General features: G+C 37.8%; 1 protein-coding gene across 2 annotated transcripts in view; it reads right to left on the reverse strand.

Moving 5' to 3' along the window:
- Positions 1-3876: 3876 nt before the first annotated feature.
- The window catches only part of PTDSS1 (phosphatidylserine synthase 1), a 29174-nt gene continuing 13226 nt past the window's right edge, over positions 3877-19824 (reverse strand). Inside the window, exons 6-13 of one of the 2 annotated variants that reach the window (XM_021543245.3) lie at positions 17828-17979; positions 15783-15924; positions 14746-14858; positions 13191-13256; positions 10274-10373; positions 9110-9178; positions 8511-8580; positions 3877-7193 (exon numbers count right to left, since the gene is read on the reverse strand). In XM_021543245.3, coding sequence (XP_021398920.1) covers positions 7084-7193; positions 8511-8580; positions 9110-9178; positions 10274-10373; positions 13191-13256; positions 14746-14858; positions 15783-15924; positions 17828-17979 — 822 coding nt within the window. In that variant the 3' untranslated portion in view covers positions 3877-7083. Of the gene's footprint in view, positions 7197-8510; positions 8581-9109; positions 9179-10273; positions 10374-13190; positions 13257-14745; positions 14859-15782; positions 15925-17827; positions 17980-19824 lie in introns of both variants that reach the window. The other variant, XM_021543244.3, reaches the window with a different exon arrangement.

Below are 19824 nucleotides of genomic sequence, written 5' to 3' on the forward strand. Positions count from 1 at the left end.
AAGCATCATTTTGCATCACCTACAACCCTTACAGCACATAAATAAGAAAAAACACAAACCTAAATGTCTCAGCTAATGTAATAAAAGGTCTTGGTTTTCATCCAGGTTATTTATTTGATTAATGGAAAAATATGACTCCTAGCGATATTTTTTCACTGTATTCTTTTTCCTCTCCATTAAGTACTGAAGTCAGCTACAACAAAAACCAATACAGGCTTACCTATATTAGTGTCTTGCCTATGCAGAACCAGATTGAGAAGAACAAGGACACTGTTTCCTACTGCAAGGAATGATGGCTGCAATTTCTTCTTCCAGCTGACCATATAAAAGTTAAATTATTTTTTTCTCCAATAGCCATCTTAGTGTTAATAGACAGAAGTAATAGTAATTGGTACAAGCTGGGTGCCTTGTTGAGGTTTGTAACCAGAAGGATTTTCTAAATCTTTAGAAAAAAATGACACTTAAAGGAGAAATGGGAATTCTTTGCAGATGATACGAAGTTTTCAATGCTTGCTGATAAATACTCGGAGTCATCCAAAACTCTGAGCCTCATATACACATGAAGCAGTAACAATCTGCACCCAGTGGCTTCTCTATCCTAAAGAGATTGGCAGGGATGAGGGACAGGCTCATCCAAGCAAGGAGATAAGCTAACAACTTCATGGCTACAGCCACAAACTCAAGGAAGTGGGCAGCACTGGCTCAGCAGAGCTCCTGGGAGCAAAACCAAACCACCTTTTCAAACAGCAGTCATCCTATCCCTCCCAGTGCTCTACACAAAGCACAGTCAGAATAGGAGGAAAACCTAAGAACCCTGCACAGAGCTTTATCCCAAAGATCCCTGGGAGAAACCAGTGCTCCCTTCAAATCAGGAAGGTACTCAGACAAGAAATTGGTAGTCTTTGTATGGTAGAAACCAGAATAGAAGTCCATTGCTCTTGCTCTCCAAAGCCTAGAGCTATCATTTAATGCTTTAAATAAAAGTCTTCTCAAAGCTACTAATTTGATTTTGTTCTGGTTACTCTGTAGCAAGTTTGACAACAAGGGCACTTTGCAGGACTGTGTGCACAGCACTTGTAATTAAAGTCAACAGGAGTTACGAAATCTTTAAAACCAAGCCTGGGTGGCTAAAGCCAGTAGCCCAAAATTAGAAGCAACATTTGAAAATCCAGGTCATATGCTTTGTGTGTTTGTGTTACAGCATCACCTAGGGGCTGCAACTGAGATTAATGCCTACTGCTCCTGGAGCTTCCAGGGGTACAAACAGACTAGAATGCTTCCAAATTTTCAGGTGTGCTGTAGTCGTTGTCTCAGAGACTGTACTGAACCAGGCTCCAAGCATTTTGATGAGAAAGTTAATCCGGTAGATTTATCTGGACATATGCAAATGTACACAACTATTTAATGCATTGTTTTTTGAGCAAGAACCACTGAAATACTGAACTGGAGGGCACAGCAGTTGTAGAACATACTTTGGATCACAGCCACAGGAATGCTGCTGCTGTAAATTCCCCTACTCTAAAAACATTAAATAAGCCATCCAGTTATTTCATGATCATCTGAAAACTGAGATCCTCAAAAACTATGAAAATTGAACCCATGTGTATCCTTAGTATAGTCTGGCACTCACATTGTTGCTGATTATAGGAATTCAATGTTTATAGTTTGCATTCTTTCCCACACTTGCTTTTTTTTTTCTGCATTGAAGTAAAAACTCACTTGGTCTTACCATAATATAATTTCAACTGTTGAGGGCAAGCCTGATCCTTTGTGAGAAGAAACAAAACCCAAGCATGAGAGACCAATTCTTGTCTTTCACTGAGAAATTATGGAAACAGAAGATACAGTCCAGATTAAAGACATAGGAAGGACCTGGAAATAAAAATTAAGACCTTAAATTTCCAATGTTCTTTGAGATAATCATGACTTGGACTCAAAATACAAAGAAATTGGATACATTTTGCTGAGCAGCTGCCCAAAGTGAACAGAGAGGTCACAAACACAACAGGAAACTTGTGCAGGATCTGCTCTTTGTGATGTTCTTTAGATGGATAGCTTAATTGCAAAAAAGCAACAGCAAATTTAGAATCATCCAGAAGCAAACAAACCAACCAAACCAAAGTACTTTCTCCAGACCCAAACTGGGTTCCTAGAGTCGCCCTTGTGGTTTATGCATGCAGCTCTTACGTACAGGCAGGTTACTGGCTTCACTGGTACAACAGAAAACATGAGCAAGCCTGAAAGCCTATGTACCATCTTCACACTGCCCGTGGTAAGCCCTCTGTCCCCAGCTGTGCTGACATGTTTGAAAGGTGTGTCACGTAGTCCAACAAAAGCTGGAAGCAGCACAACCTGACTGTCAGCTGGCTTATGGGGTGGGGGGGCTCATGCAAATGAAAGCAGCATAGGGGAAGGCACCTGAGGTGCACCTGCAGCCACAGCACTGACAGATGAGTGAGCAGGCACAAAGGTAACAGACCATGTACCCTGCTGGGCATAAGCCAGGAGTCTGGTTGTCCTTGTACTTTTCAGCCCACTGTATGAAGAGCTTATGGTTCTCTAGTCCTACTTTCTTTGAGCAATACATTTAAGTGCCCAATTCCTGACCAGCCATGCTAAAGTAAAAGCGAGTAACATGGGCAGGGTGATTGTCCAAAATATGTATTTCCACTCAACTGGGAAACTGCACCTTTAGGAACTACTTTAATTTGCCAATTAGGACCAGGGCCTGCCATGGCTCCAGAGAACAACTGTGGTGTGTATAAGGAGGCAGATTATTCCTGCAGACAAAAGGAGCCAGAGTACTGCAGGAGGTATTTTGAGCATCCAAGTAGAATCAGCGCAGAAAACTCTGGATAAACCTAAATGTGTGTTCCTTAGAGTGCTCCAGCATATACCAGAGGGAACAGATGGCTCAGGAGAGTCGTGCTTAGGTCCACGCATACATTAACAGGATGTAGCTGAATGTGAGCACTCAAGACACTGAATTAGGCACACTAACACCTATTTCAATCATACTGCCAGCTTTTGAGTCCTGCTTCTAGTCTGGGCCAAATCATATGATCTTAATAGTGTGCAAGTTGTGCCACAGGGTGACTGAGCACAAATGAAGCCACTAGGCCCATCTGACACTGCTGATTAAGCTTCATTCTCAACAGCAAGTACCAAGACATAAAACAAAGATTGATCAATGTTCAAATGTAGTAGAGCTCCATGCTTATAAAGGAGCATATTTTTGAAGTGTTGTTTCTCATACAAAGTTTCTTTCACTGTTCCAATTTTTCCCAGTATTTCTAATACTTTAATGAAGAATGAAAAGATAAACACCCTCCCCTTCTCTAATGCAGTAAGCAGTGTTCTGAGAGAGGTGGCTCCTAAAAGTTTTTAATCTGGTATTTTCCCATCCTTCAGAAGATGTTTGTAAACTGAACACTTGACTTTTATCTGTTCTTCCCAGACTATGAACAAGCTCAAGTCCTTAAGTTAGGCTATCCCTAACTTTACTACAACCTCAGAAGGCATGGCCTCTCTGTAAACCAGAATTCAAAAAGGTAAGTTATGTTGAAGGAAAGCCCTTCCCAGCAAATCAGAAAGTCCCAATATTCAATGTCTGTATAGAGAAGGAACTGAAGAAGAAAAGGAAATCTATGTTGCTTTACAAACTACACATCTGGCTCTGAAGAGCATTCAATAGCTCACAATAGGTCTTAGGTATAACAGAACTGGAAACGGCTGTTGTGGGAACTGTCAGCAGTGGAAGCCAAAGCAAAGTGTTTTAGACACTCAGTGGCACCTTTATACTGGCTGTTTACTTGCTGATAAGTTTTAACAGCTAGAACATCAAATGATGAACTTCACAGAAGAGTAACAAAAGAATTGGTTGAAACCATGCTCAAAATATTTAATTAGATGTGGTGTATGATCCATGCAGCAACCTTAACACTGGAATTCAGTACTCAACATGAGCTCTGGTTCATTGTATAAATCTATTTTAAAATACTCCATTTTTATTTAATCTAGTACTTAAAGTTCTTGGCACTACCCTCTGCTTACACCAAGCTGCCTCAAATTAGCCTCCCTTCAATGACTGACATTCATGGACAGCCTCTGGAGGGCCAATTCCAATCTCTCCATAGCAGCATGGGAAATCACTGGAGGACAGAGAAAGGAAAGAACATCAGAAGTAGGAAAATAGGAATGAGAGGCTCTGGCAGAACAAATAGTTAAAAACAGGACAGTGCATCCATGACTGTTACAAAACACTGTTCAAGCAGCAGAACTCACACATGGATGCTTGTTGCTAAACAGCTCAGTGATTGGTCATTATAGGTGTTACACACATACAGAATTCAGCAACGGCACAGCAGCAGATAAAACTGAGATCACTAATTTACAGCACTGATCAAAAGAACCTTTCCAATGCCTTCCAGTGCAAAGCTCACACCCAAAGTGATGGGCTGGAAATACAGTTGTATCGTGAGAACACATGTGAATTCCAGCCAGAACTGCTGGCAGAGGAGACAAAGTGCCATTTACCAAGCAGCACTTGAAGAGTTTACTTAAGTTTCCCTTCTCCATAGCAATCTTTCTTTTAAAGTAAAGAAATAAAAACACCCAGCAAACGCAAGCAAAAAACAAACCCCCCCCCAAAACCCAAGAAAAACCCCAAAACAAAAAACAACAAAAAATACCCAAACCAACACCCTCCCAACCCCCACAAAATGAAACACCAGACAACAAGCAAAAAAAATCCAACCAAACACAAAAATTTAAAATAAAAATACTTAATTGGAAATAATTTAAATGTGTTGTCAAACAACATTTTTCAGGACAAAGCTGTTATAATAGTATACAGAAGTCAGCTCCGATCAAGATGACACTTCAATATTTCTCTTTCCAGTATTTTTAGGGTGCAGTTCAGCAATGTGAGCACCAGGCCTACATTTACAAAACATGTGCTTGTCCCCACAGGCAGGTAGATGTTTTACTTCAGCATCTGTTTACACACGCCAGCTTTGTACACATAGTTGGTGTGTACAAAATGTTGCAAGTACAAAATAGGCTCTCACGCTGGGAAAACCACAGTACTTAAAATACCTAAACCATCAGATGTCAAATCTCTTGCTTTGGTATTGAATCAATAGAAAATTTACAATGCCATTCCTCAGTCTTACACAGACTGAGTTTTTAACCGAGGAAACAAAAGTATCCAAATAAATCTACAAATACATTCATCAATATGTAGTACATTACAAATACAAAGGCAATATATGGAATTGCTATAGTATGAATGAAAAACAAGTCATTGTAGGAGAGCCTGAAAGTCTTCCTAACATATTTTTTCATGTAACATAAAATGTCACTGTGGCAATGTTGATACAGCAGCTTCTATGACATTACTTTCCAAGTTGTACACTCCATGTTTGATTGAAAAGCAGGGTAGGAAATTAAAGGCCTCTGAAGAGCTCAGCAGCAACACTTAAGTGCATTGAAAACATTGATAATCTGTGGCACATAGGAAGTGATGGATTACACAAGATCCTTTCTTCTATTTACAGTATCATACACTTGTATAAAAGTCTCTGCTGCATTTTTTCTTTAGTACCTAGCCTGTGGCAAATCACAGTAACATTAGTCAAAGAAAAAGGAAATGCTATTTTCTCATAAAGACTAAGTAACTAATGGGTATTACTCATCCTTGCTTAAGCTACCTACCCCTCTGAATACCTTGAATCCCAAAATTTAATTGGCACTAAAACATTTTAATAACTTAATACAGAAACTGATTGCTCATGATTGCTTACCTCCTGACTTAATCATTACATCCACTGCTGGATAATTATCCACTTTGCTAGATGTCACAATTGATACGTTTAAAAAATCCAAAAGAACACCCAGACAAAAAGTAAATCACCCCTCTAAAAAAAAAAAAACAAAAACGTAAGAAAGAGAAACTTTGCTTTTGAGTATCTGATGCATGATAGGAAACATCAAAGCAATGGGGTCTATTGCATCATGCTGCCTCTCAGACACCAAAGACCACTGCAAGTCTTCACAAATAATTATGTTTATGGAGATAGTAAGCAACTCAGCTTCAGCAAAAAACTGCCTTATCACCAAGCTCAGTAGGGCATCTGAGCCTTCAAAGCAATTTCTGGTATCAGTCTGAAGACAACAGAATTTCTGGGTCCAGCTAGGATGGAAGCAAATAGAAGGAAGTAGAAGAAACACTGCACACAATGTGGCACAGATGAAAAAAAGACATATTTACACTTGAAAATGCAAAATACACTACAATAGCAGAGAAAAACAATAAAATAATAGGACCTTTGTCACTGAGGACAGGAGGATGGCCCTCTACTATAATAGCAGATTTTTATATATGCATTTTAAAAACTTTTAAAAATTGATTATGTATGACTCAAACAGGAGGACAATGTAGAACAAAAACATGTGTGTTTGAAAATCAATTTCACATCCCTTACAAGAAAATTGGACCCATTTCTTTCCTAGTAAAACCCTGACATAAGGGCTAAAGAGCCTTTAAATAAAGGCAAGCAATATGAAATTTTTAAATACTTACTAACAGTTGCATGGGAAAGTTCTGTTGTGAGACTGAGAAAGAAGGGCAGAGTTGCTTTTAGTCAAAGTGTTGTATACTCCTCTAGAAAACAACACAATAAACCAAATAAAAAAAAAAATCCAATTAACTACACCAACTCACTATCAGTTTACTAACCCTTGGGTTGAAGTCCACAACTAATCTATTAAAAATGACCTTGGAACACCTGAACACAAAATAGGGAGTACCAGCTATGACAAAATGACATTTTTCTCCAGTATACCTTTCATGAACTTTTGATGCCACACACTGAAGAAGCTAGGTTTACATCAGTGAATGGTAAGTGTCATCAGGCAACTATCTGCACTACACTGGTGGCTCCATCTTCATCATCCTTCTCTTCAACACCTCCTTTTTTAAACTTTAAATTAAAAATCGATCTTTCATTTGGTAATTCAGAGCCAGGTCTGATCTTCCTTGTCATTTCTGGTCACACTGTAGGATGTCTTTAGATACCATTCTTACTTCTTGCCAATTCCATTTGATACTTTTGATTTGGAGTGTCGATTCCTCCTTCTAGATGAATGGCTTTCACTATTGACTGAATGTTTTGGTGGACTATTGTCAGCACCTGCTGAGAAATAAATATTTGTTTAATACATATACATATTGATTTAGTTGACATTGTCAAGCTCCTGTCTGAAAGGCAGTACGGCTTTTTAGATCTACAATGTTAACAGTATAGATTATTTCAGGATAAAACAAACTGGTTGATACTTGTACTCCATCTAGTGGCCTACTTTTTTTAAAGCAATTCTTAAGACTCCTGCAATATTCTTCCCTCTCCCGCCAAAAAAATCAGAAGTTTGCTATAGCAAAGTACAGTGGTGAAACATCTTCCATTTTAAATCATATCAAATAATTAAACCTCCCCATTTTTCTTAGTGGCATGCACTACTATCAGAAATTAAGAATTATGTAAGAAAAGTCTTTTAAGAATCTTTTAAGATTACACCTCTAGATTTCAGTCTTTCAAATGACAGAATATATTTTATTCTGAGAAAAAAAGGGAGGCAGTGAGCACCAAAACAAGAAATCAAGAACAAAATGTGAAAGAAGCTGAAGCCTGCAATTAATGAAATAACAGGAAGTTAAAAAGAAGGGGTTTTTTGTCAGATTTCTCCAGCATGCATAAATGGGAAAAACATTCTGAGTGCAAATAATTTTTCTCCAAATATAAAGTCCACAAATTTACTGAACTGAGAATAAATATCCAGAAAAATCATGTATGAAATATAAAGGAAATCTGTTTCAGGTGCTTTTCAAGCTTATGATAAAAAAGAAATATTTTTAATTTTGAAAAAATCTGGAATATAAACTGTGACAGATAACTTCCAGGTGTGAATTTTTGATATTTGTTCAATAAGCAAGACCACACCAAAAGCCTACGGAGGAGACAGATAACTGACCTCCAGTGCAGGGAAAAGAAGTCAAAGGAGCTGCCTTTGCTTAGTGCAGAGAAAGCTGCTTATGACCATCAGGACTGCACTGACAAGGCAAGTGTCAGTAAGAACACAGGCTCCAGGGCCCATTGCTGACTATTTCTTAACAAGCAGAAATAAAAGTAAAGCAAATCAAACATGCAATGTTCAGAGAGAAAACCTGCTCACAACAGTTATGAAATGCATAATGGCCAACACCTGCAATAACAGCCTGCAGTAACAGCAGAAAAAATCAGTTGACACATTTAAAAATAAATACATTTTCAAGAATCAGAATTTAAAAGGGAATAAAGAAAAATAGCTTTGCAGATGATTTAACTGCATTGGTCCTGCAGAGATGTTAAAACAAATCCAGCTGAAACTAGATAAGTTTCTCAAGCCTCATTTCTAGTGCTGAAAATTATAATGATACCATTTCAGGAATACAGCTACAGAAGTACCAATACCTCTGCTGAATTTAGAATGAAGCCAGGAAGCATCTGGACTGTATGGGCTGTCTTCACTTTCTGATAAGGTCTGCAAAAACAAGGACACATGTCATTGGGATGTTGGTAGTTCATATTATCAGTACTCCTCCCATTTGCAACTGGACTTAGAACTGTAGCAGAAGTCCTCATAAAACATTCAGACAGTACTTTGGACTTTTCCCTTCCTAGTTAGAAGGCACAACATAGATCACACAGTAAGAACTCACCACTTGCCACATGATCTGTTGTGTAACCAAGTATTCTTAATATTCCCCTAGCATTCCACCTGTACAATGGGAACATTAGCTAACCATTCATCCTTGAATGCTTTGCTAAAATTACGGCCTCATTTTGAGTAACTAGGAGGACAGCATTCTTTAGAAACCACAGTGTAATTTGGGATCTGTCCAAGGCCTGCTGAATTCACAGTTCTTTCTATTGACTTCAGTTACACTCTAGACCATCCCCCCTTAGCCTCATTTATGCTAACTCTGGTAAAGAATTCCAAAATCTAGGAGCTTTGGAGTCTTAACTCTGGAATTAAAAAACAAAAAAGCAGGTTTCTTTTATATAAGTACCTTTTCTCGGTGGCCGTAGTACTCTGCGTACCAAACCATACCATATAAACACAGGAAAGTTGTAAAGGCCTAAACAAGAGAGGAGGAGAAAAAGAACAAGAAGAAAAAAAAATTGTGAAACTTTTTCCAAATTCCTTGCTGATTCAAGGTCTCAAGAGTCCCTGGAGATGCCGCATTTAGACTTTCATGCTCTGTTTCTCCCTGCATCTTTTGTCAGGATGAGTAAGACTTGTGCGTCAACTTCAAGCTACACACAGAGCCTGCCACCATGGGGTATGCAGAACAATTCTCAATAGGAGCAGGAAAATACATCCAGATCACACACAGGAAACACTGCCAGCAGGATCTCTGTCCACACTCTGTACAGTCATCACACAAAGGCATTTGGTAGGCACTTGTAGGTATATTATCAGGAAACACCAGTCTGCGAGAAAACCAAATTCTCCTCCTCTTTGCCCCATGCTTCAGGCTAGGTTACATGCTAAATAAGAGACCAATAAATTCTGACTCCCCATCACCTGTTCAAACTATGTTCCCAATTAGAAGAGAGAAGTATTTATCTGTCAGCCCATTATAAATGCCTTATTTTTCACTGACCATGAAAAATGTGCTTGGCATCAGAGTTACAAGTCTGGCAAGACAAACGTCCATTTACTGTTATAAAATGGGCATTTCATGCTGCATTTGCAGTAATCACACTGAAGTACAGAAAGTTACAGGCTTAGTGAGAATAATTTGCTTGATAAATGAGGGTTGTTTATGTAGTTGTAAGACTTTAATGTGGCACAACACACATTGCTTATTAACACTATCCATTAACTCCTGTTCATTTGCAGCAGCCACTTATAGCAAGCTCCATCAAAGCTAGGCTCAATTGAACTGACATCATCTCTCATAAAGATAAAGCATCCTATAACTACTGTTTGTTTCATTGTTAAGCACCAGTAATCTGCTATGTCAAGAAGTGAGAAAAGAAGTTATTCTCATCCCTTCAATGTGAGTTCTAAGCAATCTAGCATTAGTTTTTACTAGGACATGTATAAGGCTCTTTACCAGCATTGCCCCACAATGATTCCCTGCTGCCAATGTTCCAGAGAGGAAGCTATTTCGATACTTTCAATGCTTTTGTCATGCTTTATGCTTCACATGAGAAATTTCACTTACCACACAGAGAAGCCAAAACACAACATACAGTATTTGTGTTTTGGAAAAAAGATCTTGTCCAAACTTTATGCACACAATAGCTTCAAGGAAGGCAATTACCCTGTGGGTAAATTAAAGCAGGGGGAAAAAGTGATTAAAAAAAGTAAGGCTTTAACTCACATGTTCACAATTCAGATCCCAGACTGTCAACTCTAAACAAGCACTACCCTCTAGTGAGCACACACCTCCCTGACAGCACCCTTCTTTGACAAATGTCATTTTCTTTCTATACTTTCCTCAGCATAAACAGCACACAAAAAGTGATTGACTGGCAATTCATTGTTCCATGGGGCTCAAAGGGAACAAAAAGTGTGTGCCAATAGCAGAGAATCTTCAATTGTGCCTACCACTGTGCTTTAGCTCTCACCACATATGAATTTCTTTCCCATGCTGAACACCCAACAGACTCCCTTGATGGATGAACTAGAACTGTGCTTTGTTTATTTCTCTACTAGATGTAAATTTACAGCATCTCTAAATTGTCTAGTTTGTTTGTTTCACATGTATTTCCCATATTTTCACATATGAGAAAATTAATATGAAACATTTCAAATACTCTGAGAATCCATGCATTTGCTCTGATTTATCTGTACACTCAGATCCACACAACAGCCTCAGAGGACTCGGGGAGAAATGTGAGAAGAAAGTATGCAGGTTTTACTTTCCTCTTTGACATTATCTCCATCTCTCTCCCTGCTACCAGGTATTTACATATTTTCAGATTCACAGCTATGAAGGCTTTTCCACCACTTGTTTATGAATCCAAATTTTCTATTGTCTGGCATGAAAATAAATCTAGTTTGTATAGATCCTGAAGAGAAAATTACGTATGTTTAACAATACAAGTGTAGAAAAGTGACACTAAAACCCTGCATTAAAAGTGCAGGAAACTGACTCCTCAGTCTGAAGCAAATAATGAAAAACACTATTACATTTTAAAGTGTAATAGCTAGCTTTTTCAATAGAGACTTTAAGGTTGTACATCTGAGCAATGCATGAAAACTCCTCCTCACCTATGTGCAGACACACTTAACATCACATCAAGTGTTCCATTCTCCCAAGCTTGACACTGCAGGACACATTCCTTACCAGCACTCTCAATAACCAGTTCACAAAAAAATGGCACTACCGCCTTTGAGGGAAGACCCAATTTCCCCCATGAAAGAGGAAGGAAAATGTGTGCTTGACTAAACCACTGGTATTGCAGAGATGGTCCTGGTGCAAGTAATAAACCACAGCTTTCCCTATACTATTTAATGTGATTTCCAGCATGATGAGTGAGGCCAAAATTTAAAACGTGCCAGTAACACCCAACTGACCAATACACAAATCAATGAGATGCATATTAGCAAAAAATGAGAGCAGTATTACTCTCTTGAGTCACTATTTTTCTTTCTTGGTTTTATATTATTCTTCCTGATCCAGCTGCAGAGTAAAAAATAATGAAACCAAACTACTGGAGTGGGAAGAGAAAGACCACCATCAGAAAACAAACATAGGGTTATGATACACTCATTGTTTTATAAATAAAACAATAGGCTATTTTTAATAAGGACTCAAAAAAATACATCTGTTTGCCCTGAACTTATACATTCTTTCTGTTATTCCTGTCAAAAATACTTGGGTTAAGCACATTTTACAACAGGAAAGCTATTACAGTTGCTGAAGTGGTAAATCAAGAGAAAGAAGGATGCTAACATGAAGGTTGTTAGTGTCCCACTGAAAAAGCGATGAGAGTACTCCACAGACCAAATATGGTAAGTTTTCTTTCAAGGAAAATGGTCCTGTAACATTCTAACATATTTTCCTTTTTGAAGGATTTAATCTTAATGAAAATAGTGCAATTTCAGCAGGGCTGTTGCATTGGCCTTGTTCATGTTTTACATAACTTACTGTACATCTATCAAGAGTGATGCAATAGTTATGTCAAGTTGAAAAGAAACCATTTTGTACTAATGAAAGGCACTAATTTTAATTATACCCATAGTTAGGCTGCTTAAAATTCCATTTGTGCCTTTAGAAGTGTCTTGGTTAACACAGAGATGAATGTTCTATATACTTATTTTAACTGCTTCAGAAATTATATTCTAGATAGTTACATCACTGGAAAATTTCCTCTTTTTCTGCAATCAACAGTAATTACAGTGATGCTCTGTTATTTCCAGCAGATTACAGAAGTCAGCAGTAGGAAGGAGACTACTTATTCCATACACATTTCCCACTATTAGATCAGACTGTGCATGAATGTTCAATTGCAGTAGACGATAGAAGCAATCCTGCAGACATATTTGGGTATCTATTTGTTAACACACATTACATTAATGTGTTCAGTGAGAGCTTTGGACCAAGGATGATGAGTTCTGTAGTCCTTAACAATTTTCCAAGAACTAACCATGCAAATTCTTCATTTAAAGGTATCCTCTAAGAGAAAAAGAGATTGTAAGGTCACCATGACTCAGAGTACACTCATAGAAACTGTGGATAACCATAGCTTGTTTCACTCTCCTCTACTGTGATGCTGCTAACAGCAACAATGCCCACGTTGGCAGCCAGGGAAACACTACTCTCACATCAAGCAAAGGCAAGCTGTAGAGGTAAAAGCTTTTTCCTTCTCACCTGACTGAGAATATGGGCAGAAAGGCCAATGGTGCTTTGAAAGAGCCTAGTTTTATCCAGCAGTTCCTAGTTATTCCTTCTGTTGTCCTTACTCATTCCATCACTTCCCATGTTCTACCTCCAAATTCAGAATTTCCTTTTCCTCTGAACTTGCAAAACCAAAACAAGACAAGAACTGGCTTCATGGGAACTGCCTGTTCCTGTGCTGGACCCATCCTTAACACTTGTCCAAGTGCTTCAGGAATGCAGCAAGAACACTTACCCAAACACCCAGCACTGAGTTCCCACCCTCTTGCACTGTGTGTCTGTGAGGTAAGCATAGTATTGCCTGAGAAGGGAAGAAAGAAAATTCTTCAGTGAAGTTGAAAGTCCCCAGAATATTTACATTTAGAAAAAATCTTTGTGTTACAGATATATCTATAGTGAAAATGAAGTGCTGATGGTTAAAATTCACAAGCAATCATTCTGGATGTCTACCAGATGGCTTCAATTCTAGTAGGACAGATTATCACATATATCAAATAGCTTGAAACAACACAGAAAACAATCCTGAGAGCAAGGACTGGGAAAGTACCCAAACTAGTAGGCTAGCAACATTTGTCTCCTGCCTCTCCACTGAGTTTCCAATTCTTACAGGCAAACTGCAGCAGTTTCAAAAGAATTAGAGATTCCCTTATTTTTTTTCCACAGTTTGTCTTTTATTTATTAACAACCACATTTTCTTGAGAAATGTGGGCTTGATTCTTGAAAGAATATGGCTATTTCCATATCCTGTTTGAATGGTCTAACCACTGGCATATTTTCCTCTCAAGAGCAGTAGAATTTTTCACTTTTTTGAAAACAGTATGGAGACCATTCTGCTCTACTCTCTATGCCCCAGAAATTTAAGTTTAGAGAGGGGAATTCCAAAGAAGTGGAATCAAAGTTCCAGTTCTCAGTTTCTGATTTCCACTGACAGATAGGGAAGACAAGTGTTATTACTCCAACAATACAAGGACTGCTAAAGAATAAAGACTTCTACAGGCGTGTAAGTGCTACAAAGGAAAAAAAAACAAACCTTAAAAACTCACCTATACAAGAGCTCACTGGGTGTTTCAGGTGATTTGATTAATAGTATGAAATCACTGCACATAACTTAAGACAGTATTTGAGGAATAAACCAATTCATGTCTGCCATTTAACTGTCCAAGGTAATATGACTTTGGATATTAACAGGGAATTCTCTGCTTCTAACTTCAGATCTGTGTGCATTCTGTCTACCTCCAACTATGTAACGGGGAAAAAAAAAAGGAAAATTAAGGGACTTTGCCTAACAAGGTAAAATCATCTGCATGACCAAAAGCAGATTCATGTTCCTACACAGCTCCTAATGCTGCACATGTACTGTTCTGTTCTCCCAATAAGCTACTGCTCAACCACAATCAGGAGCTGTTAGAAAAAACAACAGTTCTGTTTATCCTCATCTATGCTTTTGGGAGCACCTGACTCATAAACTTGAATACTTTCACATGCAGTCCTCAAGGATAACATATGCAGCTAACTCCCAAAACAGGGAGATGCTACAGGAACAGGAGAAGGAACAGACTGGCTCTGCATCCCTACGGCAACAGAGTTGTTATGTACATTTTACCTCATTAGTTTATTTGTCAGGAGACAAATATTTTATTGACAAGAGATGATTGTTTTGCATTTCATGGTGTCAAAAGCATACATTTTGTGAAATGTGTCATACTTATTCACAAACTATATGTAGTTCTTGCGTGCCTAGAAGTTAAGCTACTTCAAACTGAAAAAAAACACTGAAGCAAAAAAATTACCTTACAGTGGGTGCTGTAATGATTCCTATGAAGAGAATTCTCCCCCAGCTTAAAGGGTGGCTTGCTTGGAACACAAAGATATGTTTCAAAAAGAATGTGTTCAACTCAGTTAGCTAGATCAAAAAAAAAACTAGTTAATAGTGTTCAACTTACATAACTCCTAATGAGTTAGTACAGAAAATGTGCAAAGATTAATATGGAAACTAAAACATAAGGAATTCCTGCTCTGTCTATTGCTAGGACAAGCAAGTAATATACTAGTAAAACAAAAAAAAAATCTCCCCTAGAAACCTCTAGCAATGTATTTGCTCTTTTTCCCAAAACTCATTAAGGGACCAGACACTAATTCACCCTTATAGAGGCCTTCTGATAGCTTGCATATCCTAAATCAAGTACAAATGACCAAGGCAATTTTGGGAGAGAAGCAGAAGAGATCATATATTAAAAAAACCCCAAATCTGAAACAACTATATCAAATATTTATGGTTTTCCTTTAAAACACTAAATTATTATTTTTTTTAATTACAAAAGTTTTAGGTTTAAGTTTTTAAGGCATTTGTGACATGTTATAGAGTCTTGCTGGATCAATGACAGTATTCTGAGTATCACTGATCCATTCAACAGTCAATGGGAAAGGCAAAAAATCCAAGCAAAGCAAAGCAAAACAAACAAATAAATAAACACCTCCCCACAGAAACTACACAAACAATCCCCTTCACATCAACACAACAAAAACAAAATAAATTAGAATTCCACCACTCAAACCCCACTCTCTAGCAGTTTTTAAATCTGTGCCAATTGCAAAAAGCCAATACAGCAATCTGTAACATTTGGCTTTTTCCACAGATTCTGCAATTACACTCCCGAACTACCACATAACACCCATGGAAGTGCCCTTTCCAATTCCACATTATCAATTCCTTTAACTGTGTACTTCAGTAACAGACATACATGCCATCAGAATATTTTTTAGTCCAACATAGCCAACAAGTAACTGAGCTGGTGGCAGCTTTGATTTCACAGAATTTATTTCTTACCTGCCAAATAATCATGAAAAGGTAGACTCCAGCCACTCTCTGAAATGAAGACTTTGGGTCAAACCAGCGGACATAGGTCCAGCTGGCTGGAGTGAACTGTAATACAGCTCTTTTGATTTTCCCTGTGGTTGTGTGAATGTCCCTGGAAAAAATAATGGCTGGCGTAAATACAAGGAATATGCCAGAAGGAAAAAACAAAAAAGCAACAGCCCTGTTACTGATGTTTCTGAGGAACAATCACTTTTTTTGACCAACAGCAGAGATCTTCTCAGACCCAGCTATGTACCAGGCAAGGGGGAATTCAGAAAAATAATCTATCAAGCATTTCAGTCAAGGTGCATATTCTCCTACAAAAGTCTTCTCTAACCTCAGTCAGTAACTCAGTAACTAACTACAAAACACATTTAGCATTCTCTTCACAAAGAAAGTAGGACAGCAATTCTGCAACTTCCTTGGAAAATCTAGGGGTTATTTCTTCCTAGTTTGTGTTGCCACTGTTCTTAGCCCAAACATTCCTTTATAGAGATCACTGATATCAATCCTTCAAGAATCTGTCAGATTCATTACTAATTATTTGTATTAGGGACTGGCTTCACAGGTTTAATAATACTACACCTCCAGCACACATAAGCCCTGCTGTTCTGATATCAGATACATGTGGACCTCCTGGAGAGGTGTGATAACACTGTTAAAAGCTGGAAAGCATTTAAATTCCATCTAGAAAGGGGATTTTAATGCAGGCTCATATGACATGTTACTAATTCTTGCTTTTCATTACATTAATTCAGATGAGCAACAGCATTCAAAGGACACAGAATCTAAGAAATACTCAGTGATTCCTCTTCTGAAAGAAGACTAGCAGGACTAGAAGCCAGTTTTCACCTTTGGCCCTTCTGGATCAAAGAAAAAGAATCCAAAAAAACCTTGGATTTGGTATTCCCAATATTTGTGTTCTTCTAAGCTGGAGAAAGCTTAGATTAGGGACAATCTTGTAAACTTTAACATCTGTATTTATTAAATGAAAAAAAAAGAAACTAAAAGGGCACAAGCAAAAGCTTCTCATTCTCATGAAGCAGCATCTTCATGTTAAAGGTCAGAAAAATCCACTCATGCATTTAAAAGAACATGAAGAAAACTTATTCCACAAAGACAGTAAAGACAAGTTGTGCCATAGATAGTCTGCTATTTAAACTTCCAGTGAACTCTCTAAAAACAGAAGGATCACCAACTCTGATAGAAATGCAGGAAAACTGAATTCAGACTAAAGGCTGGATGGTTCTTGGAGTAATTAACAAATCTGTGAGTAAAAAAAGAAAGCAGTAGAGAAATTCACACAAGGTACAAATTCAGAAGTCAAGATCTGAGTTCCTTTCCATCTCTCAAGGCAATTCACTGCACTTGACCCTGTTTCACCTACACCACTGGAAGTGTGCAGACAACCGTGCTTGCTACCAGCTAGCAGGAAGAAGGCAGGAGAGGGGCAAAAAGCTATAAAAGAAACCACACCTGGACAGCTAGGAACTGACATACTAGGCTATAAGCTGTTGTCCTTTTACACAACAAATGCCTTTTTATTTTACAATTACTGCATTTATTTTAGAAGGTCAGCAATGAGGTAAGGCAATTCACAGCACAGGTACCATCAGCCCCATGCCCCTACTGCAATTACAAATAGTGCTGACAGATTGCCACACGAATGTATCACCAAGGTGAGCCCAAATCTAGTTCAAAAATGTGTGATGAGAAAACAATCACAATTTGTTTTGCTCCTTGAATTCCTCAAAGTTTTATGTATACCAAATAAACTGAAAATGTAAATAGCTTTATTATTTTGTATTGTCCATTGGCATCAATACTTGTAACTTAAAACTGCAAAGGAAAATCATATATACAGTCACATTTACAAACATATGCTGTACAGGAACATTACTATGACATTGATATTTAACATTGAAAATAATATTACAGCACTGTTAGCACAGGCAGATTCCATGCTATTTTTACACATGCAAAACAATGTTTATCAAGCTTTAATTTAGACCTACTTGAAGCTTGCCCAGTGATAGGTCCTCATCTCCAAGAAACGACAAACTACCATGCCCAACCAGATGCCACCCCCGTTACAAAGCAGGATGTCCAAAATGACTTGATCCCACCAGCATTCAGCAAAATTAGGCAGAAGGTGCATGAAGAAGAGCTATAGAACACAGCAAAAAGATTCTGAGTGAGGAACAACACAGAATTCATATAAATTCTTTTAAAGTACACATTCAAAAATCAGTACACGGCATACTTCAAGGGTATGAGCCACAGCCACTGAAATTTGATGGACATCTTCCATTAACTTCAGAAGGCCTTGAACAGAGGCACACAAGGCATCAGAAGGTTCCCTCTCACTGCTTCCTGTTGAGGCTATGCTGTATATAAGGATACCGTGAAGCTGTTGGCCTCTCAAAGATGATACACAATACATTAATAGAAACGTATGAAACAAGCAGAACTACTACATTTCTTGGATGAAATAATGTGGTTTGTGCTTTAAAAAAATAAAATTAAGAGCATCTTTGTTCCATTTTTGCTGAATAGTTTTAATTAGTGTTTTCTAAACCAGCAACAAGATGCAGCAAGTAAAATGTATGTATTTGTAAAAGCTGTCAGTACTAAAGCATGGTGCTGTTCAGGACACAGGACTTCTTTATTTGAAAACTCTATTTTCAGGAAATTTAGTGACTGTAAAAAATTTAAGAGTTCAACAACATTTCAGACACCATTTCAGCAAGCTTTGCTGCCATACTTAACACAGAATGGCTCAAGAAGTTAAGAGGACATTCCACTCTACTGATGCAGTGAGGGCAACAACTGGTCAGAGTTAAAGCAAGATATAAACATATTTTACCAAGAGCTAGAAACGGATTCATTGCCTCTCTTTCTCCTTTAAGAAAAATAATTTTATTATTTTATTCTATGAGAAAAATCACTACAATCCAAAAAACAGAATGTAACAGAAAAGTTACCTATGGAAATCAAGACAGCCATATGTTAAGCAGTCCCTCTGCAATACTCAAGGAGATAATTAACAATAACATAGCAATAATTAACATAGCAAACTAAAGAATGTACCTCCACAAAAACAGTGCAATTCTTGTCAGTTAATGCACATACACTGTGGCTGTGGAAGATTATTGGTATGATTTTGTAATAAAGTATCTTTTGTTCAGAGATGTAAGCATAAAGTACTGAAAAAAATCAGATTTATCAGATTTGAGAAAAGGAACAAGAATGTTTTCTGTATACAACAGGAATGAGAGCTGGCTCATTTACAGTACATTACAGTGACTAATACTGGCAATGACAATTCCTGTGAAAACTCTTGCAAAAGTGTATCAAAAGCAGTTGTTTTTCTTTGACAAAGCTATGTGGATTTCAACCTTTACAAAAAATAAAATTTGAGTTTTTCTTCAGGACTCAAGTGATACAGTGTTGTTTGTTGTCCTGCTAAAGTTTCCCTTTCATATATTCAATTAATTTAGCCTGAGAGGTGGATAGCCGACAAATGTCAGTCAGATCCAGGCAAAGGCACCAGAAGTTACAGAAAATGAGGCAGCAAAACCCAGAGCACAGGTGTTATCCTGACAGTCTCTAAGGTTCTCTAGCTGCTTTCTCAAAATAACAGACCAAGGTCTGCCTGCTTCCCAACTTTAATCCGACAGTATGGAGCATGAGCCAAGTCTCCCATTTCAGAACAAGGAGCTGGCTGAAATCCACGAATGCTAATAGGAAATACTCAGCTAAATCCCTATATAACTGCCCTGATAACTACTGGAGGTTTCTAATTACTCTCCTGAATTATCTAATTTATCAAAAATCCATTTAAGTGGTGATAACATATCTGTGTTTTGAACCTTGTCCAACACATTATCTGTTCCAATAATCTACCTTCCAAGGGGAATACTAGACACCTGATGCTGTGTCAAATTGAAGATGAGGGTTGTGTGATGAACAATAAGAGTAGGAGTGAAACAAATTCAAATACATTATTTTC

Source organism: Lonchura striata, chromosome 1, assembly GCF_046129695.1.
Source record: "Lonchura striata isolate bLonStr1 chromosome 1, bLonStr1.mat, whole genome shotgun sequence".
NCBI lineage: Eukaryota > Metazoa > Chordata > Aves > Passeriformes > Estrildidae > Lonchura > Lonchura striata.